Below are 27,993 nucleotides of genomic sequence, written 5' to 3' on the forward strand. Positions count from 1 at the left end.
AATAATAATAATGAGAACTGTGACTAAGCATTTAAATTGTATTTATTGTCCAAAAATACTCTGTAAAATTCTACGAAAATATCCAAGAACAATTGATTATAAATTTTGTCACGTTTGTCCCACGTTGTCAATCTAGGACCTGATGCATAGTTGACAATACTGCTGACTCCACCATGATTAAATGGTTGTTTGTCCCTGCAAAATAAAATCTCTATTGACTGTGTTTTATTCAAGTATTTCAACATGTGTCTTGAGAAAACTAGTTCACAAGGATAGTCAACATTTTCTGAGCGTGACTGTTGATCATGTGAAAGCATGACTGTATAATTATACATGGAAGCAGGAAATGCCTAGAACATTCCACACAGAAGAGTACACATGGTGTGTATCAACAGGAAATGTGTAAATATATGACACAACTGTAAATCTACATATTGAAAAATCTCAAGATAAAACTGCTCTTATGGACTTTTATCCAACTTTCCAACAATGAGGCAATACAGTATGTGGAATCCATCACACAGCCACAGACCCTATTTACAGGCTATGACACAAATATGCTGCTTAGCCAACCACAGGTTCTCATTTTCCCTCTTGCACCTGAAAGGTCTGTGAAAGGACAACATTAGAATATTTTGTCCCCTTTTGTACACAAAATTGTTGCATTATTAGACCCAAGATTTAATCCAATAACTTTAATCCCACTTCTCAGAATGAATGATCATCAAAAGTTAGATAGTTAGATAATATAATTACAAAGTTCACACATTCAAGTTGCTACACGGATATCCTCTCTTCAGACAGTAATCTTTCCGCCATTAAAAGGGCAAGTATGAAAGTCTGCAAGGATTCTCAGGCTTGCTCTTTGTAGGCACGATGAGAGGTGGAGGCTCGATGTTCAGCTCTTCTCGGAGCTCCTCCAGGTTCTGGTCCCAGCGGCGCTCGTAGAAAATACTCAAAATGCAGCGTGCGCGACTGCCGCTCCGCAAAGCCCACGGCCCGAGAGACATCGCCAGCTTCTGCATACGTCTGAAGCAGGGACAAAACAAAAATGTCTGGATTAAGGTTAATGTCAATTTATTTATCTACACATATACACGATGGACACACGGTGTTCAGCATGTTCACCTCACACTTCCAGGGTTGGGGGCTCGATTCCCGCCACGCCCTGTGTGGGCGGAGTTTGCACGCTGGGGTTCCCTCTGGAAAGTCCAAAGTCCCCCAGTCCAAAAACATGCATGGTAGGCTGATTGGCATGTCCAAAGTGTCCGTAATTTGTGAATGGGTGTGTGTATGTGTATGTGATTGTGCCCTGCAATGGATTGGCACCCTGTCCAGGGTGTACCCCGCCTTGTGCCCCATGCGTATCCCGCACTCGGCCTCAGAAGTTAGTGCTATGTCAGCAGCAGACTAAACAAACATTAGCTCTCTTAAACCAAATACTCATGTAGTACTCGAGTTTGATTTACATCCTATGCATTTTAAGTGTTTCAATTGAACAATCTTATGTGTGAACCCTAAAAGTAGGTTCTACATAGTAATATTCTAGATTACTAGACTAGGTAACAAGTACAACACAAAGAGATGTGTTGCTATAGAAAAAAATATTCAAAGGTGGGGTGGTGTAATGATGTTATCACCCGGAAGTTAATTATTTCCTAATAACAGTGTTTCATGATGTGTTTATTCCCCTTATAGTCCAGCAATTTGGCAACAATTAAAATGTTTCAAATTTATTTATAAATTACACATTGTACTCTTTCAGTTTATAGTGAAATTTATTGTTGAGGAACTTAATAGGAACTAATAGATCTCTCATATCACTGATATTAGAGCAGCTATAGACAGCTTTTCCCTCACCAGCCTATCTTTTTTTCCTCTTTAAGTTAATAATATGATAAAAATCATTCCATAATTGTTAAATCTTACAGAAAACTTCACCATATCAACAACAATACTAGTTTCTTTGTTCAATAACAACACGTTTTTAAAAATCTGTTTATTATTAGCCTGAGATGATTGTGGAACTTCTGCCACACCGGTCCCTGTGTGCGAGCTGTTAGTATAGGAATGATAACCCATTAGAACGAGCACGTAAATATAAACCTGTGATTTGAATTATGGCATTATTGTCAGAGCTGCTGTTATAGAAAACAAATCTTCTGATCAATCAGAATAGAGAATTCGACATCACAGGTATAAATAGTATACAGTTCAAAATATATGGTCTTTGTAGATACAAATGTGTTCCAGAATAGTTGCACAAAATGTTTCTCAGGTGAAAGTGTGAACAATGTTGTTTACGCAAAACCAAAAATATCACAGGGTAAAGTCTATTGTAATGACTAACGAAACAATGACTAATGTGGTTGTGATATATATATAAAAACCTACATTGAAAATTCCAGAGGAAGCACAGCCAGACAACAATGCAAGGACATACTTCCCTGCTGGTGATTTACAGTAAATCTCAATTAAGTAATTTCTTTATCTTTAAATCAGTGCAACCGTTCCTCCTATCCTTTCTCTATAAATGCTGATTGAAACTTCAATTCCTAAATTCAGTTATTCAACTCTGGGTCATTCCATCTCAAGTGGTCCAGTAAGTGCAAAGTTGCTTTCTTGACCGTTTTTTAATTTAGAAAAAAAAAAAAAGACAGAATACCTCATTGTATTTGTATTGCAAAACCACCATTTAAAAAAAAAGTTTTACTACGTTTAACTACAACAGCCATCTTTGTGTCATGGCACACAACAAATTTTGGTTATACAGTTGTTTAGGGAAACCTCAACATCTCAGCTCAGGATGACTCAGGCTGATCTCTAGAGCATGTTACAAGGTACAAGAACATTTTGCACATTCGTGTTCCTTAGACTTAGAACTTAAGTCCAAATTTAAGATTCAAGATTGCTCATCGTTCCACTTTTAGTTTCAAATTATAATGGGAAAGGATCGAGTCTCAAGGCGTAATTTTTTAGGGGGTATCCAGGCAAGTATAATGTAAATGAAGAACATTTCAGTTTTGAGACTTCTCTTTGGTTCATGGGGGTGAGAAAGTGCAATTTTTTAAAATTCCCCTCACTTTCAGGTTGAATATCTCTGGTGGGGGACCAGACATGCACCGGACATTTTCACATAAATAAGTCCTCTATAGTACCATTCTGCTGTAATGAGTGAGTTTGAGACTAGAGGTAAACTCTGCAGGACAGTTTCTGGACGTTCCACAACATTAAATCAAATTATAAACCATTAAAATGTTTGACATGTTGATAATTAATAAATACTTTTTTTTATTATTAATTTCTCATTAATAACAAAAAAAAGATGAATCATTTGCTCTCGTTTTGTGCTCTCCGATATTAACTGTTACAATCTGGAAACCCCGCCTGCTTCCGCCATCTCACATGACCTCAAGATTACAGGGACTTTTTGGTGTTTACAATTTTATGTACTGTTAAATTTTTGTGCTTTTCATATTGAGTAAATTGATATAGGGGAATCTCACCTCTTTGATAGCCGGAGTGGACCAAGGACCGCTCCCATAATGCACATGGGCAGACCTGTCTGAGCAGCCTCAAACCATTTAACAGCAACTTCTCCTACAACAGAGGACTCCTATTAGGCTTTAAGAATAATCGATGTAGATTTAAAAAGCACAGTAGTTAATTACTCGAGAGTCTTATAATATTAATATTAAACAATAAACAATTACAAGAACCATCTAAAAGACCGGCTAACTCACCAAGCATATTAGTAGGCATTCCTAGTATTGTATGTATTAAATCATGCACTTCTCTATAGCGCTGCATGACATACGCTAGCTCTTCGTCGTCAACGAATTTAACGTCTGCACGTGTGTCTGGTGTCACTTTCTGTAAAAGAAGCAAGAAATATATTTCAGGATCCCGAAATGCATCCAAAATACATAAAAAAAAAAAAAGTCAATGTCTTAACATTAGGTCATTTACATTGTCTTCCAGAAAACGCAGATATTCCCTCCCTAAGGAGCCTTCCGGAAGTGTTGACATCTGGGAAAGGTCCAGCGTGGACAGGCGTATCCTCGGACGCTCTCTGAGGACATTGTAACCAATGATACAATAATAAATAATGAACTAATTCCAATTTGAATGGCTATATGTGTGGATATGAGAATTAGAGATTCTGGGCCTCATTCATCAAACTTTGAGTAAAGTTGTGTGTAAATGTTTGTATATAAAAATTTTATTAATTTTTTTAAATAAAAATGTTTGGGGTTTCACAAACACTGTTTTTCTTCACATTTGTGTGTGTAAGTTGATATATGTCTAAGTTACCACCAATCCCTTTGCTTTTGGCGACGCCCACAAAACTCCATAAAACATCAAATTCAGAGTAGAAAGTGCTAAATAGCCAAAAAAGGAGAAGAATTTCCCTAAAGCAGAGGTTGAAGTACTTTTACATCTACGAGACTAAAAAAAATATTATATTTAGCAGCATATGCTGCAGAGTCACAGCGCCTTAAAAGACCAAAATATTTAGAGAAATTATTCGGTGTCGTCCAACCAGCACAATATAAGTGATTTATAAGCCAGCTTTTACGTTCTGAAAGAAAAAAGAAAATCATACCATGTCTGTAAATATCCGTTGCCTCCTAAAGGCTTCATTGTGCTAAATCTTCCAGTAATTTGCACCGCCCTGGCTTATGGCCACCATCTGCACAGATTACACCGACATTTCATCTTAACTGAATTAACATTAGTAAAATTGACAGTTAGACTTGTGTGAAACGATTTAATGTTTCTGTATTTGAAATAAATAAGTGATTTGAACTTGATAGAGTAATCTATATTATATATAAATAAATAGTTTATATATATGTTTAGTAACAAGGTTTACATTAGTTAGTCTTTCAGAATTTGTGGGATTTTCATGAATACAATTATTTTTTCTGTAAATGCTCATAGGAACAATTTACACAGAAAACTGTTCGTATCCAGCTTGATGAATGATGGCCACGGTTAACTGAAAAAGATACAGAATATCAGTGAAAGAGAAGGCAAAAAGTTTTCCTACGTGAGAACGGTGTAACCTTCAGGGTCATTGCTCATTCTGTGCTTTAGTTTTAACAAGGCAAGGTGCCCTGTAGTCTCCCCCAGCACGGCAACCATGTCTGTGTGAATAATATAAAGTCTATCAGCTACGTGGCATGATGAGAAAGTTCCATTATTTACATAAAACGTGATTCAAAAGAACATTTAATGTCACTTTCAAGTCTATTGTTGTTGTTTTTTTTTGGTTAAATGGCTACCAGATGGCAAAAAAAGAAAGGTCCATACAGTAATTACCCCCAATTACCCTAACCTCCTTCTGTCATAAAGTTACCATTACAGTGTCAACATTTTTTAAAATCATACTGTATTTCACTTATCCACATATCCATATTAGAGGCTTCATTTTGAAATGACTAAAACAGTTCCTTTTATTTGCTCAATTTGAATCAAATACTTCCAAAAGCTTCTCACAATACTTTGCTGGAATTTTTGCCCATTCTTCCATGCAGAACTCAGTCAGGTTTGTGGGCTTTGCTCAGACACATCTTCTTAGTTCAGTCCAAAAATTTTTCCATGGCTGTAATTTCAAATCCTCTTTCTTCATGATGACATCTATTTTCTAAAGTGCACCAATTCCTTTTCAAGCAAAAGCACCTCATAACATGATGCTGCCACCCCCATGCTTTACAGTTTACATGGTGTACTTCCTTGGGATAAAACCCTCACCTTTTCTTGTTTATACATCATTAATGATCATTGTGGCCCAACAGAGAGGCCAGAGAACACTCCTCCAAAGGACTAGCTCTTTGACATGGTGATTGTGATCACCTGCAAACTTCAGTGTGGATTTTTTTACGCCGGTCTTGGACTATTCCTGACGTAGGACTCTCTTAATGGCGGATGTAAGTACTTTGCTACCTAATGCCTCCAAATCTTTCACCAGGTGCCTTGCTGTTGTCTTGGGGTTGAATTGAAACTTTCATACCAGAGTTAGTTCATCCATGGGAGTTCATTTGTGCTTCCACCCACAAGCCGCATTAGATTTATTTAAAAAAAATTAGTTATTAAAACGCCAGCTGTTTAAATGAAATGTCTAAAACCGTCACTGATTTGGAGCCTCACCATGTCTATAGGGATTCTGCAGAGCAGCGACTCCTGACCCCACAGCCAGCAGGGCTTTCTGAACGGGGTTCGTCCGAATATGACTGGGATATAATTGGCCATAGAGCACCGAATCCGTGAATGTGTGCTGCTTCCTGATCAACACTGCAACAAGGAGAGAACATGTCAAAAACCAAACTAGGCTCAGAGCTGACTGAATACCTACTGATGATACCCATTTTTGGTCAAAAAATTTTTTGACAGGAAGTAAGGAAACCAATTACAAGATTGTGTGCAAGATTAGTCATTCGAGTCTGGCGGTTAATTTGAACCCATTCAAGTGTGAGGTTAAAAAAATGTGTTCCACAGGCAACTTCAATTCTGCAGTGAATGAACTAAGAGAAAAAGCCTGCAGGGCGTTTTATGCCATCAAAAGACAATGCCGTTTAGAGATTACTGTTAGAATTTAGCTGAAAATACAGAAACAGGCAATCAAATTCTGGGAACACCTAAAACTCAGTGACCCCCAATGATATCATTACAAAGCCCTGCAACACCAAGAGCTGATCAAAGCAAACAGCCCTCTCTCTCAGCTGGTCCGAAGCTCTTGCCCTGAAGGATCACAATCACCTACTAATGCCCACCACACTGACACAACCCAGTCAAACACGTCAAATTAGACCAAATCACAAAACAAATGAAACAAAACATCATCAACAATTGGGAAACCCAAACACAACAACAGAGTAAAATGCAATGCTATTTGGTCCTGAAAAGACAGTACAACATGGCAGATGTACAACATCTGTTCACAGTTAGATTTAAAAAATAATAAAATGAGAAGGACCTTGACAAGATACAGACTCAGTAGACACTCCCCAGCTATAGAAACAGGCAGACACAGGAAAACACGGCTCCCACAGGAAGAAAGGTCACGCCTACATTTTAACCAAAACACAACTGAACTTATATTCTACTAGGAGAATATAAAGACTGCTGTGTAATAGCAGCACAATACGTGCCAGTCTCCTACGATATTAGGGACAGAGTAATCTGTGTCACTCTTCTGTTTCATGTAATTGTTGTGATCACTCTACTTTATTATTATTATTATTATTATTATTTCTTACCTTTATTAGTAAATTCACTTTTATCCTGTAATTTTACACATTTTATCCTTCTTTTTGTCAATTATTCTGTATATAGTAAATTTATTTGGTGCTTAATTTGTACATTTATGTACATTGCACTATTCTGTATTATTATTTATTTTTTTTATTATTCTTATTTTATTCAACAACCACAAATAAGTGCTCACACACAACCTACCTGAAACATTCTAAAGCAATACACATCATAAAACACTGCAATGTACTACAGCTTATTTTTAAGATACTTTAATGTACACAAACCTTTTGAAGCATCGTTCTACAATCATATATGCATTAATGACTTATAAACGATTAAATGTATGCGTGTATTATTTATTTATTTATTTATTTTTTGCACCATACATCTTTTAATAACGTTAGAACTCCTAGATAATTTCAACATTATCCCTATATAATCCCATCTACAGTGTTCGCAAAAAAATACTGTAAAACATCCTTTAAACAGTGTTTACTCGGTTTTAAATGATTAAAAACATTACCTACTGGTATTAAAATATATACCACAAATGTTTAAAGAAACATGTTCTGAAAGTAAGACATTGACCATTTCAAGAGTTTTAACGGCGTATATAGCTACACCTTCGTGTATATGAAGCTTAAGTAGACATTAAAACACATTTTATATTAAAAAAAAAAAAAAGATTATTTGACTGAGGAGACATAATGTATTAAAAAATAAAAAACATCAGAATATAAATTATAGAGATTATTTAATTCCCCACCTACAAAAACGACGTATTTGTGTAGCATTAGCTAAACACACCTCGAGTAAAACTCGCCTCATGTCGTGTGGCATTGTTAGAGCTAGATATTACTCCACGGATTTATTAAACCAGTCTCGTATAAGAAATATATATACATTCGTGTTCTGAAATCAGTATGGAAAACCGAACCATTACTTATGTTTACATGCCAATACCGCGAAGCAAATGAAAGGCTGTGTATTTATACACCTTACCTCTACACAACGCCCATCTACAGCGGGGCATGTTTAAAACTGAGCACATCTTGACTCATATAAAGTCTGTTTCGCTGAGGATTGCTTGCAGAACTGGGTGAGTCTTTCAGAAGAGCTTCTTAGCAGATTTTTTTTAACCACCACTGTCTGTGAACATGTCCAGTCCAGAGTTTCTGAGCAAATTTTGTTGTTGCTAACATGGCTATCACGCAATGTTCCTCGCGCGCGGCTCTGCAAGGTTATTAGCTCACTAGCTTGCCTTACAACGCTTTGTTGTTGTATTTTAGTTTTTTTTTTACTAATTTTACAGCAGTTCTGGTGTGGGGTTTTTTCACATTGTAGTGTCGTATCGTTTGCTGTAGAACATACTTAATGATGGGATGGGATTATTTTTAGCATTTTGTGCTTTCTGTAAGGAGGTTTTAAGTTTATTGGCTAACAACAACAACACTGGTTCATTTTTTAAAGCGGATATAAAGAGGCAGTTTCTCACCTAGCCGTGTTTATGTCTGTCTCCATTAGTCGTTTGTGCATTTGTTGTGTTTTTATAGGCAGGAAAATGTTTTCGCGAATATTATTTCGAGACCTTTTTGTGGTTGTAATGATATGTTTGTGTCAGGGTGACACTGCAGCTTGCAGCAACTCGAGCACGGCCTACACTTTTAATTCCCTCTAAACTGGACACTTTAGACTGCATAATAATGATAATACTGTTTGGATTGATCATTTTCTGACTGTTGTTTACTAAGCAATCTTTTAATCCCGTTACCTGTCTAATAAATGACACTTAGAGAAACATTTTCAGACCATGTTGTGCTTTTATATTTCTCTGAATCTCTCTGGCCTAAAATCCAGCTTGATTTCTTTTTTATAAGTAGTAGCAGTCCTTCAGGAACATTTTCTCCTCTAAATGTCATTATAAAACACTTAACTATGCCCCAGTACATTAGAACATGCTGTACATTTTGTACAAAAAAAAGCAGTTATTTTTATTCTTTTGTTATAATGTGATGAATTTGAATGTTTGTACAGCTGCTGTGGTTGGATCAACTGCTGTTGTCGTGATAAATGTACTTGATTTGACTACATGTCTCTGTGGAAACCAATTAAACAGGTCTTACAAGTCTAACTGCTAACTGATGATCAGTCTAGATTACACTGGAACGTTTAGTTTTTGTTTCCTGGAGTTACACCACAAGCCAGCTTCACTAAGTGACCTGGAAAAAGTAGCTAAACTAACCTACATCAAGAGTTCATCACCTCTTTTGCTATGTAAGATACATGGCAGTGCGTGATTTTCTAGGAAATTAATCAATGACTAGGTGGTGTGATATCGATCCTTTCCAATAATAGTATGTCCCAATGTGCTTTATTACTCTCATATCACAGCAGTTTACCAGCAGTCATATGTTTGATCAGTTTATAGTTATGTTTGATGTTGGGCAAAACATGTTGGTTCCTGTTAACACTTACATTATAGCAGCTTTAAAAAAAAAAAAAAAAAAGGTTGTTCCTTCTACAGTGTCTCTCAAAATGCAGCTTATGTTACCGAAAATCGACCATTCAACAGTCCTGTGGTATAATTACGGATAATAGCTAGGGAAAAGAAGCAGGCCAGCAGTTTCGTCACATAAAACATTTGGACTTGTTAGCAGATAGTTGACCGCTTCATTTGACGGGTTTCAAATCAACAGGCAAGCAGCTTCATAATGTGTTGGATAAAAATATTTATTGCTAAAACTGTTATTTATTTATTATGTATTTAATAATATTTATTGCTAACACTGAAATAGATTGACTTTAAAAAGTAGCTATGCTTTGTTAAGCTACCCAGCTACCGCAACACTTTTCAGAGCAAGAACAAAGGGACTGTGTTCTCATCATTGTGGTTTACTTTTACATTCTCACCTTACACCTTCAAATAAGGGTGTGATGCTGAGTCATTCTTTAAATGCTAACAAGGCAAATGTAAAATAATTGCTTAGGTATGTTGGTCTACTCTTGGTTTGAGCCTTAGGTTTTGCCTGAAAAGACTGCATTTGTTAAAAAGGATAAACCAACATGAAGACCAGAAAGCTGTCTATGGGAGAAAAGCCAGCCATTATGATGCTGACAAAAGAGAGAAAATCGGTCCGAGCCACTGCACAAGCATTGGGCATAGCCAATACAACAATTTGGGATGTCCTGAAAAAGAAAGAAACCACTAGTGTACTAACAACCAAACGTGGAACAGGTAAAACCAAGGAAAACTACAGCAGTTGATGACTGAAACATTGTGAGAGCTGTGAGGAAAAAACCCAAGAGTTCATGATATCGCCAACAACCTTCACAAGGCAGGGGTGAAAATATCACAATCCACAGTTTGAACAAAACTTCATGTGCAGAAATATAGAGGCCATACAACAAGATGCAAACCACTCATGAGCAGTATAATCAGAAGGCCAGATTGAAATTTGCAAAAAGAAATGCAGAGATGAGCCACAAAAGTTTTGCAACCAAGATTAACCTCTACCAAATCTCATCATTCAAGCATGGTGGAGGTAGTGTCATTGTAATCAGGGGCTTGTATGTCAAATGCTTGCAAAGGATTGCGGGAGGTCCGGAGAACAATGGGTGGTCACTACAAAAAAATTATATATACATTCATGTATGTTAAGTCCTGTCGCTATAGTACAATAAACCTGAAACTCCTAAACCCCATTGGGTTTATCATTACTCAGACGCGACAGATTCGTTCTCCATCTTCACACACATTGCACTTGAATGTCACAGGTTTACAAGCTTAACAAAACCACAGTAAGAAAAACCGTAGACCTAATAACTTCCAATATGACTAAAAATGCAGACACCACACAATTTATTCACACAGGAACATCTTAGTAATGCTTAGAGATTAGGAGGGATTCTTCTAGAGCAGAAGTGTGCAATCTTATCCGGAAAGGGCTGATGTGCGTGGAGGTTTTCATTCCAACCATGCAGAAGCCACACCGGAGTCTATTGAAAGCCAAGATCAACTGATTAAACAGGTGGAATCAGGTGTGGTTCCTGATTGGTTGGAATGAAAACCTGCACCCACACCAGATCTTTCTGGATAAGATTGGACACCCCTGTTCTATAGTATGCAGAGAGGTTAGGGAAATTTAGGGTTGTTTGCATAGCCAATACCTCAAGACCTACGTCATATATGTAAATTATTTAAAATCCACTGTGAAATGAACATACAAATACAAATGAAATATGCATCATAGTTGGAATGTGCGATTCGAATCATGGGAATCAGCAGTCTGTTAATTATCCATCTAATGCCATTGCATTGTTTCAACACCAAAGGTCCCATTCTGTGCAACTCGGAGTTAAAATATAATGAGCCAACACGCATTGTACGTTATAAGGTTACACTATCACATTATAATAGTTAGAGTTCATCAGTAGGTTTCACATTACACCAGCCCCGCACCACTGTGATCTACGGTGCCTGAGAAAGAGGATGTATGTTAATGCACTTGTTCTAATCTGTTATTGTTTCTATAGTAACAAATTGTACACGTTTCTCTGCATAACATAAGGCTAAAAAAAATATGTTAGCAGCCATCCATGGCTGGGACCCCAAGAGATCTGGGAGGGAGGGATGGTATACTCTCTCTCCTATCAGTCACAGCGACACTAGCCAATCGCAGGCATCTGTCAGATCGTGTATGCAGAAGAGGGCAGATACAGCATTTCTCCAACGGTGTTACTCTGCTCTGTGACACGGCACGAGCAGCAGTATGAAAAGAAGCGATTGGCTGGCTTCACATGTTTCGTAGGAAGCACGTGTTAGCCTTTCACCTCCCCGGTTGGTAGCTGTTGTATGAAAGCGGAGAGCTGGATGGCTGGAGAAAACGATCAACGTGCCATTTATTTAACAAAGAAAAAATTATGATCATATGGCATTTTCAGAAGGAGTCTCCAGTGTCGGTACTTTTTAAAAGTAAAATGATTCCTTTCGTTTTTACTTCTCTGTAAGGTCTACGGACGAACCGCTTTGTGATTTCTCTAACAGGCTGTTTGTTTATTCATTCATTTATTTGAGCTTGAAGAGAAAGTTTATAGCTGTTGTAAAAGAATTGATAACAGTAACCAACTAGTTTCATGGAAGTTCCCTAACAATAAATGGACATGAAAAACATACAACGTGTCATTCTTCCCAGAAGTGTTTAAAATTTATTATTATCAAATTGCTGTGATATAAAATGAATTAATCAAATGCATCAGGACAGCATGCATCCTTCCCACCACCCTTTTGTTAATTATTTTCATGTAATAGCACACCTTGTGATGTTCCTTACTTTACGTACCACTTCTCCTACAATAACCTTGGCTTTTCATTTCCCTGATAGCAGAAGTGCAAGCGAAAGACCAGGTGTTTCCTTATCATTTCTCACCCTAAAAACATTTCCTCGTCTGCTACCTTGGCGTAGGATGGCCTCAATTTTAGCAGATGTTTGTCTGGTATCTAATGTTGTTTTACGTTCTAATGTCGACCTCACCTGGCCGTTTTCCCTTTGGGGGGAAATCCCAATGAAAATACGGTTATCTAAACCCTTACCAGAACACACAAGTTTTTGTTAGAAAAGCCATGGAGGCCTGGGGGTATGACTTTTCCCAGAAGGCATTGTAATCTGATGTGTTTCTAAATATTTACAGAAGCAATAAAACATATAGACATTTGGGGGTGGGGGGAAGGTTACATTTGATTTGCTGTGTTTTTAATTTTAATGTCGTCATCTGCTCCATCTTTTGCTAGCTTACAAGCTAGCTCATTTTCACACTAGCTAGTTAGAGGGGCGAACTATCTATAAAAATTTGTTTCCTTGTGTACTTCCAGGTCATCAAGGGAACTCGATGAGTGCACGTTCATGTTTCCAGCGACCGCTTGAGTTTTTACAATAGCACCACCACTGAGGGGAAAAAAACTCTATTGGGCATCTTTAAAGGCACTTTACTTCTAATTATTTGGCTTTTTCTGAGATTTGAGAGGGGGGTTTTTTTCCTTATTAAGGGCAATTCTCCTATTTGTTAATTTTGTATGCGGAAGTAAGCAAGGAAATCACTCATTTGTATTGTTCCGGTTTTCTCTTTCTCAAAGATGATCAGCATTGAGGATAAATGGAAGGGAATGGCACGTCCATCTTTGCCCTCGTCGATGGACTCCACTTTACCAGGAATATCCCGGCAGGTCCTGTCCGTGTCCATGGAACATAAATATCAGTGCCAGAAGTGTAAAGAAGTTCTGAGGAAGCCTTTCCAGGCGCAGTGCGGACATCGCTTCTGCGTGTACTGTTTTAAACAACTCACCAGGTACCCGAGGAGCTCCTGGCCTCCTTTTGGACTTTCCCCCTCCATTTCCCATCCACTTTTCCTCCACCTGCTTGGGGGGAAAAAAATCTCCTCATCCTTGGGTTGTAACTGAACATGTCATGACTCTCTATTGTTCTTTGATGAACTGTAACTTTGGACACTTCCCATTACAATTGACTGAGAAACGAAACATAACTGTTAGATTTGTTGCTTCTGTTTTCTTATGGTTGTTGTAAATGGTTGAACCGAGTACAACCGAAACTGGGCATGAAAGCATCTGTCGAAAAATGGGATGTTTCGGGGCCAGCTTTAACTTCTATTTCTGTAAAATGATGTTAGCTTCTGCTTTTCTGCAGGGTGTGATCATTTTAAATACTAAAGTTGAAATAGTTTGATTAGACCGGTTCCTATTAGAGGTTACTGTTTTTGTGATCGTGGTGCAAGTAGAAATATAAAACTTAAGGTTATATCTTTTTGGAACTTTCAGGACCGTCGGCACAAGCAGTAATCTGACTAAGTGAGGTGCGAATATAAAAAGGGGTGGGGTTAAATTGATCCTCGAACTTCCGCGAAAGTAATTCAGTAGCGTCGTCGTTTTTATTAGAAGGTATCCTTCGAAATCCTTCAAATGACTGTATTGTCTCAATATGTTCGTGTGTGTGTTGAGAACACCGCTGCATGCAGTACTACTGAGTAACTGCTATTGTTTCTGACCGTAATACTGGGCGTGAACAAAAACAGTTTCGCCCAACTAATTTAGCAACACAATGGCAAAATCTGCATGTGCGTGACGACACAAAAACACAGCCTTAAATTTGATAGCGTTTTTAACTGTATTAATTTTGTATTTGTTACCATTTAAGACCTGAACGGTTGTGATCAGATTCTCTTCCATGGCAGACGTTGCATCGTTCAGAGCAGTTTAAATGCTTGTCTTTTATCGCTTGCAGCTCCGGGCCCATCCCTTGTGAAGCCTGCCGTGACGAGGGAATATTTGAAGAAGAGCACTCGATACTCGACTTTGCTGTGGTAAGTGAATCTCTGAACGAGTCTTTGTGTTTGAATGAAAAGCTTTCTGTTCGCGTATAATCCCATGAAATTCCCTGCCTGTGAATGCGTCAATGAAATGAATGAAGCAGGAAATGCACACGCACACAAAAAAATGGTAATGGGAAAGGAGACTTTTATCAAGTGTCAGGAAGTCCTATCAGTTTGTTTTTCCCCTGTAGGCTTTTCCAGACAATGCGGCGCGAAGAGAAATCGATGGTCTGCCTGCGAAATGCCCGAACGATGGCTGCACCTGGTCAGGAACATTGAAAGATTATGAGGTAGATATAAATATTTTTAAATGTAATTTTTTTACAAATATTTCTCTCGTCCTTGTTTAAAGGTTTGTGAATGCAAAGGAAAGATATAAGTATAGGATTGAAAGTGGTTTGTCAGTCAACCTCTAAAGGTTTTGGTTTTGTGTTTATAAAAACACATGGAGGATGTGAGGCGTAATTTAAGCCTTTGGGGGAGGGTGGAAAGTACCGAACTCTTTGCTTTGACAACAGGGTTGGAAAGTACCTTCTACGCACACACACACTCACACACACACACTCATACCCTCACATTCTTGATGGTCTAGATTCATGACTAGATTTAGTGTTCTTGTGGATAAAGCTAAAAGAAGTCGGTCAAGTTAAATTACAAGAGAGAGTTAATGAGAGTAAATTACAAGACAAAACCAGGACAAGGGTGTGCGTGTGCGTGCGTGCGTGCGTGTGCGTGCGTGCGTGCGTGCGTGTGCGTGCGTGTCTCTTGCCCATAAAGAGGAAATATGAATGACTTTGTATCTGCTTGCTTAAGATTAATCATGCTGACTTCATACAAATAAAGACGCCAAAGCAATTCCACGAGCTATGATGTGGTTCAGTGTGTTCAGTGACTAACAGGTTTAATCGAATGACTATTTTGGGTAGTGGTAAATGACTCAGGTAGTGATAAATTAATCATTTCCTTTTCTGAATTTAAAATGCCCCCTCCTGCTTTACATATTGACCAGATACATACACTGGGGGGAAATAAGTATTGAACAAGTCAACATTTTGTTTCAGTAAATATATTTCCAATGATTCGATTCACATGAAATTTTCACCAGACATCAGTATTAACTCAAGAAAGCTGGAAATCTAAAGAATTCACAACATTACAGTCCATAAATATAGTTGTATACAGTTCATACAGGAAGCGCCTTGAAGCTGTCATTACAAACCAAAGGCTTCCCCATGAAGTATTAAATAAATTTCAGCATGTTCAATACTTTTTTTTTTTTCCTGTGTCATTCTGCTTTATTACACACAACTTTATTTACGGACTTTAATGTGTGGATTTCTTGAGTTATTACCAAAGCCGGGGAAAAATTTCACATGAATAGACTCATTGTTTTCAGTAAATATATTTTCAACATTGACTCGTCCAATACTTATTTCCCCCACTGTATGTACTGTGTAAATCTTTATTAGTCAGTAATTAACTGATGAGGAGGAATATTTTCACTGACCTCAAAGGTTAAGAAAAAAAGGCTTTGTACTTTCCTACAGCCGTGTTGACCACGAATAAAGTTGATAAGCTAGCTAAGCCCTCTGTGCCAGTTCACTGTGTGGGCTCAGTCAGACTTAGTTATATGGGTCTAACGTGTATATGAGCTTTTGAGTAGGGAAATTCTTTTTCCTTGTCTTTTCATGCTTATAGGTGAGCATGACCCAGCATGTATACGGTGAAATTGCAGATTGCACTTTCAACAGAGTTCTTGCAAAACATTAACCTTTATTACATACACACACCCGTATGAAACACTTTGAAAGAGGAAGCACATTCAATTGTTCTGTGCTCCCATCATCTCTCTTGTCCTGTTTCAGCGGTTTTAAATTGAGTTCAAGAACTTTTGTTGATTCAAGTACTTTTTTAAAAAGATTTGCATCGCTTTAAATTTTAACGTCAAACACAACGAACTTTCATCTGGATGCTGCCCTTCCTGTTTTTTTGGTTGTTTTTGTGGTTTTTTGGCAGTTGCTCTAAGGAGTAGCCTGCAAGCCAAACTTTAGTAGTTCATTAAACTTTAAAGTTTATTAGTTCGACACTCGCGGAGGTCAAAAATGACTAAACAGCATAAGTTTAAACAATATTCCTGTGTCATTCCATTTCTTAAAAAGTACAGGATTACTGAATTCCCAGCAAAGGGGTTGAAACTGCTGACTTATAAAACTTGAAAAGTGCAGACAGCTGAGAAACTGAAGCACTTTCAGATTGCAGACTTCCGAATGTCGGTCATGAGACGTGTTTTGCCGTATACACAAAATGTTCTCTCTCGCTAACCCCTGCTACACGCTTTGTCAGCTAATAACATGTTTACGTGCTACTTTTGGCTCTGGAGAGCTTGTTCAGGGCAGGTTCCCACAATGATGCAAGGGTAGATTTGGAGACCATTGTGTGCATGAATTCCTGAAGTAAAGCAACCAATCGGATGACCAGCAGTCTAGGTTGATTCTTGATGTACTTATTTATTTTTTCTATACTGCATAGTGTTAGGCCCATGAAGAGCACCATTACTCAGTTTTCCACGCTAGTTTTTCTGGGGTTTGGACTCATTACTGCATGCATCCTGGAGATCATGTGTAATTAAGGCTGCATCCGTTGTACCTTGTAAGCGGTAAGTTGTAATAACGTCATTCCACACCTCGGCATGTTCGATGAACTCCAAACATGCATACAACAGAGAACAATAACGAGTTGAAACTGCAAGTTGAAGGGGTGTCTTTGGTGGTTTTATTTATTTATTTTTTGAAACCACTTGTAGGTGGGGAATTTCAAGTTGGAACTTTTCTGTGAAAACAACATAATCTTCATATAAACAAGTCAGTGGACCATTAAAAGCTTGTGATCTTAGAGGTTTGCTGGTGTGTGTGTGTGTAGAAAGGTGATAGTGATGAACATAAAACCCCTAAGTTATAAAAAGAATATCAGCGTGCAAACAGTAAATTCAGAAAAGTGTCATTTTGATATTTGTCATTTTGAGATTTGTCATGATATCAGTAATTTATGTACTCCGATCAGCCATAACATTAAAACCACTGACCGGTGACGTGAACAACATTTGATTATCTCGTGACAATGGCACCTGTCAAGGGGTGGGATATATTGCGCAGCAAGTGAACATTCCGTTCTGAAAGTTGATGTGTTGGAAGCAGGGAAAATGGGCACACGTAAGGATCTGAGTGACTTTGATAAGGGCCATATTGTGATGGTGTAGGAGCCTATGAAATATTTAGTTAAAATGTTTGTATTTATGTGTTTACGTGATGTGGGCTTGTCCTATCATGCATTTTATTCAGGCAGCAGACAAGTGAGTGGGAAGAGAGACAGTATTGAGGCCATGTTCGGTTTCTTTTAGAATTGTTTTTAATACGGAATGAAGTCCTCAAAACACGCGTCTACTGCAATTCCTCTGCGGAAGTAAAGCCATTCATGGCATCGAGTCCAAGACTGTAAAATCGCAGGCATCTGTGAGTACATGTATGTGGAAGAGGGCAGATAGCACTTCCTCTTAGAATGCATTATGCAGACCTGTGATAAAATCATGCAGATACAGGTCAAGAGCTTCAGGTAATGTTGACATAAGACCTCAGAATGGGGGAGGGAAATGTGATCTCTGTGACTTTAACCGTAGCATGGTTCTTCTTGTTGTTCCAGTTGGACTGGTTTGAGTATTTCAGAAACGGCTGATCTCCTGGGATTTTCATGCACAATGGTCTTTCTGTAACAGAGTTTCTATAAAGAGCACTTAACCGTGTTTAAGTTCAAAAGTTGCACCTTATTCAACCTTTTTCAGTCCTGATGCTAAACTTTGCCAAGCCTGAAATTCCCGCAAACAGATATCAATAAATAGTAATCTCCACTATTCTTCTTGTCGCCCTTCCTCAGGGGCAACACGAAGGCCGTTGTGAATTTGAGCGTGTAACGTGTGAAGCGTGTCAACTCCTCATCCTTCTCAGCGAGAAAGACCGCCACAACGAGAGAGAGTGTGAAGCCAGAACCCTTAACTGCAAATACTGCAAAGTCTCCTTCAGCTTCAAAGATATTAAGGTGAGCAGCGCACTTCAAAGGAAGTCCGAAATGATGCATACGTTTGTTAATTCGAATTCAATATAAAAACCCGAACGCTGTCCTGTGGTGACAAAGTGCCAACACTGGAGATTCCTTCCATTATAAATGATCCATTAATGTCAGTATCTCACAGAAAGCATGACCCTATTACAACATTTAACTCTTTATCTGCTAGAGCTCTTGTAAAATTCTTGGTAGTGCAGTAAAGCTTATCATCAGCGTGTTTTCCGAGTACGAGTTGGTCAAAGGGTTTCTCAAGAAAAAATGATGCAAGAGTTCTTTGGTTCACATGTATGTGGTAACTTAATGGTATCTGTTTCAGGCGCATGATGAAATCTGCCAAAAATTCCCAATGCAGTGCAAAGACTGTGGTAAAAAGAAGATCCCTAGAGAAAAGGTTAGTATTACTTTCAACCATCAGTTTTGTTCTGGGTTTTTTTTTTTTTTTTTTTTTTTGCTGCACTTTTGAAACTGTCACATGTTCCCACCACATTGTCTGCTTAAGATAACCACGTGTGTAGGAACAAAATGTTCAGAGCTGTATTCTAATCAAATTTCATAAACCGAGCATGCTTTGTTACGTGATACACTGGTATAATTAACACTTCACCTGCATCCATAATCTTTCCACACCCTTTTGTAGTGTAGGTTTTTATTGTTGTTGTTGTTTAAGACCTCCTGTACATGTATATATTTTTCTTTCATTACAGTTTCAAGAGCATAGCAAATCATGTGCAAAGTCCAAGTCGGCCTGCCAGTTCAGTGAAATTGGCTGCAGAGTCGTGGTATGTATGCACATTCATGCAGTCTATGGAAATTTTCAAGCGACAGAAAGTTCATGCCAGAGTCTGATTAAACAGTCTGATAAAACCTCTGATGTTCATCTCGTAGTCAAAGCACTCTGCCAACTAGCGTGTATTCATGTCATTCTTATCTAATTTTGTGTGGGTTAAAAGCGTCTGAATGTTAAGCGTGCTCTGGAAAGTACTAGTAGTATTTTAATACTTAGCACATTAATCATAACCAGAGTGCATAGTTAAATTTAGAGGTGTAAATTATTACACTCACCCACTTCCTAAACTGAGCTGGAAAAGTCCCCCGCCTAATCTTTCATTAACACATGCCATGTTTAAAATATATTAAGACTGACGCATGTTTTGAATAATTTCCTATGTATTTACTGAGATGTACGGAGATGACGGTTTCCCCAAAACGACGGGGGAAACAGTCATCTCCGTACATCTCAGTAAATAGCGAGCAGGAAACAAGAAGCACATGCTGTACGTGTTGATCTCGAGAATCCGCATCTCCTACTTCCTTTTTTTTTTCCTTCTTCTCATTTCTGTGAAACCCGAACTTGTGCTCATTGAAAGGATAGCACCCCTATTTTAATGTATTTAATGAAAAAAAACTTTGGTGATCTAATCAATTTGAAATTAACGATGGTGAAGTTATGCAGAATATAGATCCTGCAAAACATGAGGAGGAGGATGATGTGTGTTCATATGTTAACGTTGTCCTTCACAAATGCACAACTTGAGACCTTAGAAATGCATAAGAACAGCAACAAGACTGTACCATAAGTGCAGCTCGAGTTCAAGACTTGAAAATCATTAACGAGGTAAATAAAATTACCCGCACTTCATCGAAACACTGTTTTAACACTGCAGGTGGACAATGGAAAACAGCAGGAGCATGAACAGAACAGCGTGATGGAGCACTTACGTCTCATGCTGGCCGTGCTCTCGTCGGTGCGCGTGCGCTCTGATGCGGCCGCAGGAGAATGGCAGGAGGACTCTGGTTTCGGCCTGTATCGTGGCCCCGAAGACGCCGCTCTTCCCGGCGGCGCCCAGGCCGCCGCTGGAGCCCCCGGAATGCAGCAGAAAATGACTGCGCTGGAGAACATTGTGTGTGTGCTGAACAGAGAGGTGGAGCGCACGGCTCTCACGCTCGAAGCTCTCGGACGCCAGCACCGGCTCGACCAGGAGAAGATCGAAAACTTATCCAACAAGGTACAGACTTTCCACGAGGGCAGAAAGGGCCGTACACAGCAGACAAATCTAAGACGGTTTTGCTAAGCCGGCTCGTTAAGTTTGACTTTTCTTTTCGTGCAGCTGAGATGATTTTTCCCTCGTGTTCCTCGTGTCTTTTGGCCGCTCCTGACGGGTCTTTCTATAGGTAACGCTCGAGACGACATTTAATGAAAACTAAGAATTGGTTGAAATGCTTCACTACACTTTTAGATAGCAACAGCGGGCAGGTAATAAAAAAAATCGAAACACCAGTAGGCCCTTTTCAGCGCCATCAACAGCTCTAGCGTTTGGCTTTCGGTCTAAGCGTAGATCCTTTTTGGGTGGAGTTTAGTTTCCGACACGTCGTGACATTCTTAGAAATCCGGCATGTTGATGCGAGGCGCTTTCATGATCGGCAGAAGAGCCAGTGCTGTCTCTGCCAAACATTTCTTCCACCCCATCTTCTTCATCCTTAACAGGTGTTTCTATTTTTTTGTTATTGTTGCTGTGTTCCATGTTCTCTGCAAAGGAATATTATCTACACCAGTGTTTCCCAGCCGGGGTGACGTGTAAAAATCCTTCAAACATTTCTAAAATGCTAAAATGTGTATAAAACATTTTAATATATATGATCAGTATATGATTGAAGTTGACACAGAAATACACACAAGCATAATAAATAAATAATTCCCTCCCCCTCGACCCCCCTCTCACTGACCTGTCAGCAGCACGTCAACATCAGTATGCGTAACGTATGCATGGGTTTTATTCTAATCATTAGCGTGTGACGATGCGTGTGTCGTACAAAAGTATATGGACAGATTTCTTAAAAGAAACGCTCCAGATGCTTCTGGACCATCAACTTCATCCTCATGTAGTTAGAGCCGTGTTTATACTTCCGCCTGGCTCTGCAGCACGAGCCTCCACTGACTGCGTGCACACCTCCCCAAACGGATGAGGCGTTTATACTTGACACGCTCACGGTTGTAATATTCTTTGAAACGAAAGGGGGCGACTCTGAGTAATCGTCCTATAAACCAACAGGAAGTAGCTGAGAGAGGAAGTAGTTTGTCGGAACAACCATAGCGGCGCTTACAAACAAGGCGTCTCGTGTAGGGTTGCTGATTGTAGTGTTTGTTGTTGACGATGTTTTTGTTTTTTTTTCTTCGGTACACTTCCCTAAAAACCCACAGTATGAAAAAAGAGCAAAGAATCATATATGCAGCAAGTTACAAAAAACACCACGTGGAATGACGCACTCATCACGCACTCATCACGCTCGACCGACCACTCCGCGTTGACGTCGTTTTTGCCGCGTGCTCCCTCGCGCTATTGCGGACGCGTCGAATATAAACCGGGCTTAACGCTCTCTAGTATTAGTCTTTGTGTAGGGTGCAACAGATTTTTTTTATTTTTTTTTTAATTTCCAAAGGGTGCCGTGTCTGGAAAAAGGTTGGGAAACACTGATCTACACTATTCTAAACAGTTTATAAAGTGTACACCAGGATCCAAAAAAAACTAATAAACCCTGTAAAGCCTTAAACCTGGTGCGGAAAGGCTTGAACATATTACCCAGTTTACTTTATGTATTACAGAACAACGTTGTGTAAATCCATATGTCTTACTTATATTACCTATCGATTCATTTATAGATGATTTAAGCAATTTTGCAAAGAATCATGCAAAATGATGGACAGGTTCCAAGGGTCCAAGTAGGAATTTATTTATTTATTTTTAAAGGAAGCTAAAAACCCTTTAGGGAAGCCTTTTGTCTAAGATTATAATGTATTATAGTGATTTTATATATATATATTTTTTTTTTGTGTGTGTAATGGTGTGCAGGTGCGCATGTTGGAGCGGACGTTAAACATGCGAGATCTACAACTGGCCGAATCGGAACAGAATTTACGAGAGCTGCAGTTTTGCACTTACGACGGAGTGTTCATTTGGAAAATTTCGGACTTCTCACGCCGCAGGCAAGATGCGCTGGCTGGTCGAGCGCCTGCCATGTTCTCACCAGGTACTTGCATCGTTTTATTGAATTAACCACACTAGGTTGTTGGGGTTTTTGTCATTGTCCCCTCCGAATCTTAAAATAAAAATTTTTTGTCTAGATGTTACTTTTACTTTCGTTTTAACTGCAAGGTAAATTACTCGGCATTCCCAACATAGCACTTTCTCTTTCAAAATGCCAGTGTTTTGTCATCAAATGACCCCATCATGTCTTGGCCTGAAGTAGACCTTTTGCTGTGCTGCTTCTACAGTTATTTATTTGAAACTGCCTGGAAAAGATTCGATTGAACTTCTTGAAGTCCAAGCCCCCAAAATATGAACCGTAATGGAAAACCCGGTCCGATTTCAGTGGCAGCATTTAGGCTTTGTTTTGGGCGCCGACTGATTTGTGAATAAAATTTCCATGCCAAAAAAAGCCAGTTTACTTAAATGCACAGAGGAATTTGCTTCCAGCAGATTTAAATCGCCCTTTAAACCACATCGATCTAGATCGGGGGTGACCAGACTTGTCCGCAAAGGGCCGGCGTGGGTGCAGGTTTTCATTCCAAACAGTACGAGTCACACCTGTTTCCAGCTGTGTAATCAGACGAGCTTGATATCTTTTTAATCATTTACAATTTCTCTCTGTGTCTGTGTGCGTTCCAGCGTTCTACTCCAGTAAGTACGGCTATAAGATGTGTTTGAGGCTGTACCTGAACGGCGACGGTTCGGGCAGAGGCACTCACCTCTCCCTGTTCTTTGTGGTGATGAGAGGGAAATATGACGCTCTACTCAAGTGGCCCTTCAGCCAGAAGGTGAGCGTGTGTTCTTTGCCTTTCACCTGCATTCTGACCGCTCGCATCTTTCTTTCACGTTCACCCGAAATCGTCTCCCTCGTCACCGTCCTTCACTCAGAGCAGACACCATCTGCACTTACTCCATTCTCACTCAATTATAATTTAAGTACACGATGAAATGAGTTATTAACTGAATCATCAGCACATATAGTGAGTAATTACTGTCATTATGTTGTTAAAGCAACTTTGAATTCCCAAAACTACGGGAGTAACGTAGTCGCCCATATAATTGGCTTATGAACTTGCTAGTTTAGAAATTAATTTCATTTTTATTTTATTAAAGCTGAGGGAATAAGAACATTCCCAGCCATGGTTAAAAGAGTCAAATGGAGTTCTTATAGCATGCACACACTTGTATGTACAGTGAGAGCTCTTTGGTCTTGGCCATGGTGGAGAGTTTGGAATCTGATTGATTGATTTGCTTCTGTGGACAAGTGTCTTTTATACAGGTAACAAACTGATATTAGGAGCACTCCCTTTAACAGTGTGCTCCTGATCTCAGCTCGTTACCTGTATAAAAGACACCTGGGAGCCAGAAATCTTTCTGATTGAGAGGGGTCAAATACTTATTTCCCTCATTAAAATGCAAATCAATTTATAACATTTTTGACATGCGTTTTTCTGGATTTTTTTGTTGTTATTCTGTCTCTCACTGTTCAAATAAATCTACCATTAAAATTATACACTGATCATTTCTTTGTCCGTGGGCAAACGTACAAAATCAGCAGGGGATCAAATACTTTTTTCCCTCACTGTAATTACGTAAAGGTGTATGGGTTGTGTTGTAGTTTAAAAAAAAAAAACAAAAAACATTTTATAAATCATTTACTATTCAGACATGTTTCCAGAAGTGTACATTGTGATTCATCTGAAGTTTTGGAACTGCAGATTTATTATTGTTTCAAAACTCATTCATAGGGACTTGTATGACGGAAGCTGCGCATAATCTAAGGCTAATAATAAATGGATTTAAAAAAAAATGTTGCTGTTTAACAAAGCAAAAACATGTAATTAAAAATAGTTGATATGGGGACGTTTTTCTGTGAGCAGACTTTTATGTAGCATTGATGGAAGGAGTCTCCAGTGTCAGTGTCCTTCGAAAATATGTTTAAAAGATGTTCACGTTCCGCAGTAGGCTGTCTGTCACCGTAGTAACTGTCTGTTTCGCTAAACATTGTTTCCAACCAAGCCTTACTTACTTTATTTAAAGACGGTCATTTGAAGAATGTTCCTGTAATCCATGCAGAATACAGAATATGTGCATATGACACGAGTCAGCACTCGCTAACGTGGGGTTAACTCTGTATCGCTCGAAGGAGATCCCCTTTAGGAGGAATGCCTCCCCACCTCACCCACAGCTGAACTGGAGGTTTTCATTGGGTTTTTCAAGCGTCTGACCCGTCTGTCATTGCCTGAAGTGTTGGGTCACCACCCCAATAATTTGTAAAGCACCCGGTCAAAAGCCAGCTCGCCCTCGTTGCTCTGGTGGCCCTGGCTTGCATGAAAGAAAAAAATATGTATATATCTTGAGATTTTTACAAAATGTAAACCTTGCTATTTAAGGCAACTTCTACATATTCCACCATTTTGAGCAGGTAATGAACTTTTTTTTTCTTTTTCCTCTTCTTTCTCTCAGGTCACTCTGATGCTTTTGGACCAGAATAACCGGGAGCACATCATCGACGCTTTTAGACCTGACATCAGCTCCACGTCTTTCCAAAGACCCATCAGTGAGATGAACATCGCCAGCGGCTGCCCACTCTTCTGCCCCCTGGCCAAGCTGGCAGGAAAGAGCTCCTACGTCAGAGATGATACAATTTTTATTAAAGCGATCGTAGATCTCACTGGGCTTTAAACACGCATAAAATATATAAGCCAAGCTACAGCTTTGTGATTATAGTAGACCGGTATAATAACCAGGTCCTGCTTTGAGTCTTGGGCTCTTTCTCCGAGCTTATCTTATATATCTAGATTATCTAGTCTATCTATATGAGCACTAATCAATCTATATGAGAACATCAATAGCATAAATCACAAGAAGATAGCTGTATTAATAATTATTTTATTTAATGACAATTACTAGGTCTGTCTGTGAAAGGCGATTTGAAGTAATTGGTCATATGCATATGTGATTTTTTTTTTTTATATATATAAAAATAATTAATATATATTATATATAATTTAAAATACGTTAATACAGCAAACTATTATTAATAGATTATATAACTATATATAAAATAGCACTGTAGAAAAATCACAGATCTGCAGTGTGAAATAAAACAACATATACTTTAGTTTTGTAGTTATTATTTACAACATACGCTGTACAGGTTTCGCTCAACATATTCCCGTCGATTCCTGACTTTTCCAGTCATTACAAGATCACAGAAATGAACACAAAATCGAGCAAACTCTCTAATATTCCGAGGAGCTGTCGATTTTTCACATTTACAGCAGATTTTCCGCCGATCTGGGCAAATACGCATCATGTGACGTCGTCACGTTCAGAAGATTCGCGTGCGTCGAACATCAGTGCACTTAAAAGGTCTCATTTACTGACGAACATCACTGTCATATACACTATATGGCCAAGCCAAAAGTATTTGAACACCTGACCATCACACCTATATGTGCTTTTTGAACATCTCGTTCCAGATGCGGTTCCCCTTCTGCTCTTATAATAACTTCCACTAATAACTTCCAATATATGTTATGTGACGTATGGGGAAAAAAAAAAAAAAAAAACCTCTGCGAAAACCTGTAAGGACTGCTTTTTATATACGCTATATACTTATACACCTAAAACAAATTAATAAAATACGAATTAATAAAATAGATTTTTTTTTTTTTTTTTTAAAGGGGGAAGATAAGATTTTCTATCAAACCAACATGCTTGTATTGTACTTTTTTATATTCAAAAGTGCTTTTTATTTAATACAGGCTTGGGCATTCCAGGACTGCACAGTTAAGTGAGTTGCAGACCTGTTATGTCTCCCAAACCTGTAGAAAATAAATCTGGATGATTGGGATGATTTATACTAACATCTAATCCTTTGTTCTCATTAAAATGGCATAGGGTGTGGGAATGTACACTGAACATGTAGCATGATCAGAATGGTTGAGTGGCTACTATAATGTAGTTTAATTAACTCAGCTTCTTATTTAACTGCTGAGTAGGCAATATTTATTGGGTAAAATAACCTTTAAGCAAGGCTATTATTTTGTATTTTACATAATCTTACTTATCATCCATCTAGTTACAGATGAACTTGCACGTTACGGTCAACTTCAGGACTCTCCTTCCCCATTGTGAGCACAAGAAAGAATGAAATATTGCGCACATTGATTTTATATTACTGGATTTACAGGCTAATATTATAATGACGATACTCGTAGCTGTGAATGTGTTGCGTTGTCGCACTTTTATTTTGGCGACTGGGGCTAGAATAAAGAAATTTATAATAATATTTTGAGATACTGGATTGATTTGATTTGTATGACCTGTAAGCTGTAATCGAGATTAAAACAAACAAAAAGGCTTGGAATATTACACTTTATGTGTAATGAAATTAGAATGTATGAAAGTTCCACTTTTTGAATTGAATTACGGGAAAAATGAAGCTTTCCACGATGTTAATTTTTTTTAGATGTTTTATGATTTCTTGTCGTAGTATGATCCTATAACATTAGTTCGAGTTTGACGTATACAGGTATATTTAAAAGAAACGACATTAAAGGTGCATATTCTCTGACAGGCTGGGGTATGAGAAGAAAACAATTTCATAGTGCTCTACTGTATATGTGAACAATAACGACTCAAAGGATTAAATGGGGTGGTGGTGGCTTAAATGTCCACTCCCCAGCACCACCCTTGTGTAAGGCTAAACCCGTTAGTGATATTCGTGTGTTTGTATGGATATCAGTTGTGGTTTGTATGTGTGTCGTGAATTTTGTGTGTGTGAACAGTTTGAAAGACAGAAATGATTTTGTACTGGGAATCAAATCCCATACGAGTCAAAGGCCATTACTGCGCTTTGAAGGTTTGGTAGTTATGATGCTGGTTAAAAAAAAACAAATAAATAAAAAAATCCAAGTCAGGGAAAGTGGGGGAAAAAAAAATGAATATATAATATTTCATTTCAGTGACCCTAGATTGGTAGTTTTTTTTTTTTTTTTGGGGTTAAATTTTGATGCCATGTCACATTTAATGTTAATCACTGCCCTATCAAAGACTGTAATAATAAAAAGGAAAGATCGACGTATGATGTGCTAAAGCCGCTGACTCACCTTTTACTAGTTGAATGATTAATTATTAGACGTAGATATTCACATGTTCCTTGTTTCTGTGACATTTATTAAAGTAAATGAAGGTGTGATACGGA

The 27,993-nt window shown here is 38.4% G+C and overlaps 2 protein-coding genes across 6 annotated transcripts; one reads left to right on the plus strand and one right to left on the minus strand.

The window, feature by feature from the left end:
• Nucleotides 1–24: 24 nt before the first annotated feature.
• On the minus strand, nucleotides 25–14,475 carry coq4 (coenzyme Q4 homolog (S. cerevisiae)). Of its 3 annotated transcripts, XM_017459747.3 has the most exons (8): nucleotides 14,458–14,475; nucleotides 13,600–13,672; nucleotides 6,154–6,297; nucleotides 5,054–5,150; nucleotides 3,970–4,072; nucleotides 3,744–3,873; nucleotides 3,507–3,600; nucleotides 25–1,029 (listed from the first exon to the last, which is right to left on the minus strand). In XM_017459747.3, exons 1-8 carry the CDS (start codon nucleotides 14,458–14,460, stop codon nucleotides 819–821), a joined length of 855 nt encoding a protein of 284 aa, XP_017315236.1. In that variant the 5' UTR covers nucleotides 14,461–14,475; the 3' UTR covers nucleotides 25–818. The 3 variants fall into 3 exon arrangements, with proteins under 3 accessions (XP_017315236.1, XP_017315237.1, XP_017315238.1); XM_017459748.3 differs by lacking the exons at nucleotides 13,600–13,672; nucleotides 14,458–14,475 and adding an exon at nucleotides 8,263–8,402; XM_017459749.3 differs by lacking the exons at nucleotides 13,600–13,672; nucleotides 14,458–14,475 and adding an exon at nucleotides 8,027–8,199.
• Nucleotides 8,222–27,993, plus strand: traf2b (Tnf receptor-associated factor 2b). Of its 3 annotated transcripts, none has more exons than XM_017459740.3 (12): nucleotides 8,236–8,359; nucleotides 13,130–13,238; nucleotides 13,391–13,602; nucleotides 14,553–14,631; nucleotides 14,832–14,930; nucleotides 18,568–18,729; nucleotides 19,073–19,147; nucleotides 19,461–19,535; nucleotides 20,421–20,762; nucleotides 22,605–22,782; nucleotides 23,421–23,569; nucleotides 25,248–27,993. In XM_017459740.3, exons 3-12 carry the CDS (start codon nucleotides 13,391–13,393, stop codon nucleotides 25,464–25,466), a joined length of 1,590 nt encoding a protein of 529 aa, XP_017315229.1. In that variant the 5' UTR covers nucleotides 8,236–8,359; nucleotides 13,130–13,238; the 3' UTR covers nucleotides 25,467–27,993. The 3 variants fall into 3 exon arrangements, with proteins under 3 accessions (XP_017315231.1, XP_017315229.1, XP_017315230.1); XM_017459741.3 differs by lacking the exon at nucleotides 8,236–8,359 and adding an exon at nucleotides 8,367–8,500; XM_017459742.3 differs by lacking the exon at nucleotides 13,130–13,238 and having other exon boundaries at nucleotides 8,222–8,359.

This window comes from Ictalurus punctatus, chromosome 28, assembly GCF_001660625.3.
Source record: "Ictalurus punctatus breed USDA103 chromosome 28, Coco_2.0, whole genome shotgun sequence".
Lineage (NCBI taxonomy): Eukaryota > Metazoa > Chordata > Actinopteri > Siluriformes > Ictaluridae > Ictalurus > Ictalurus punctatus.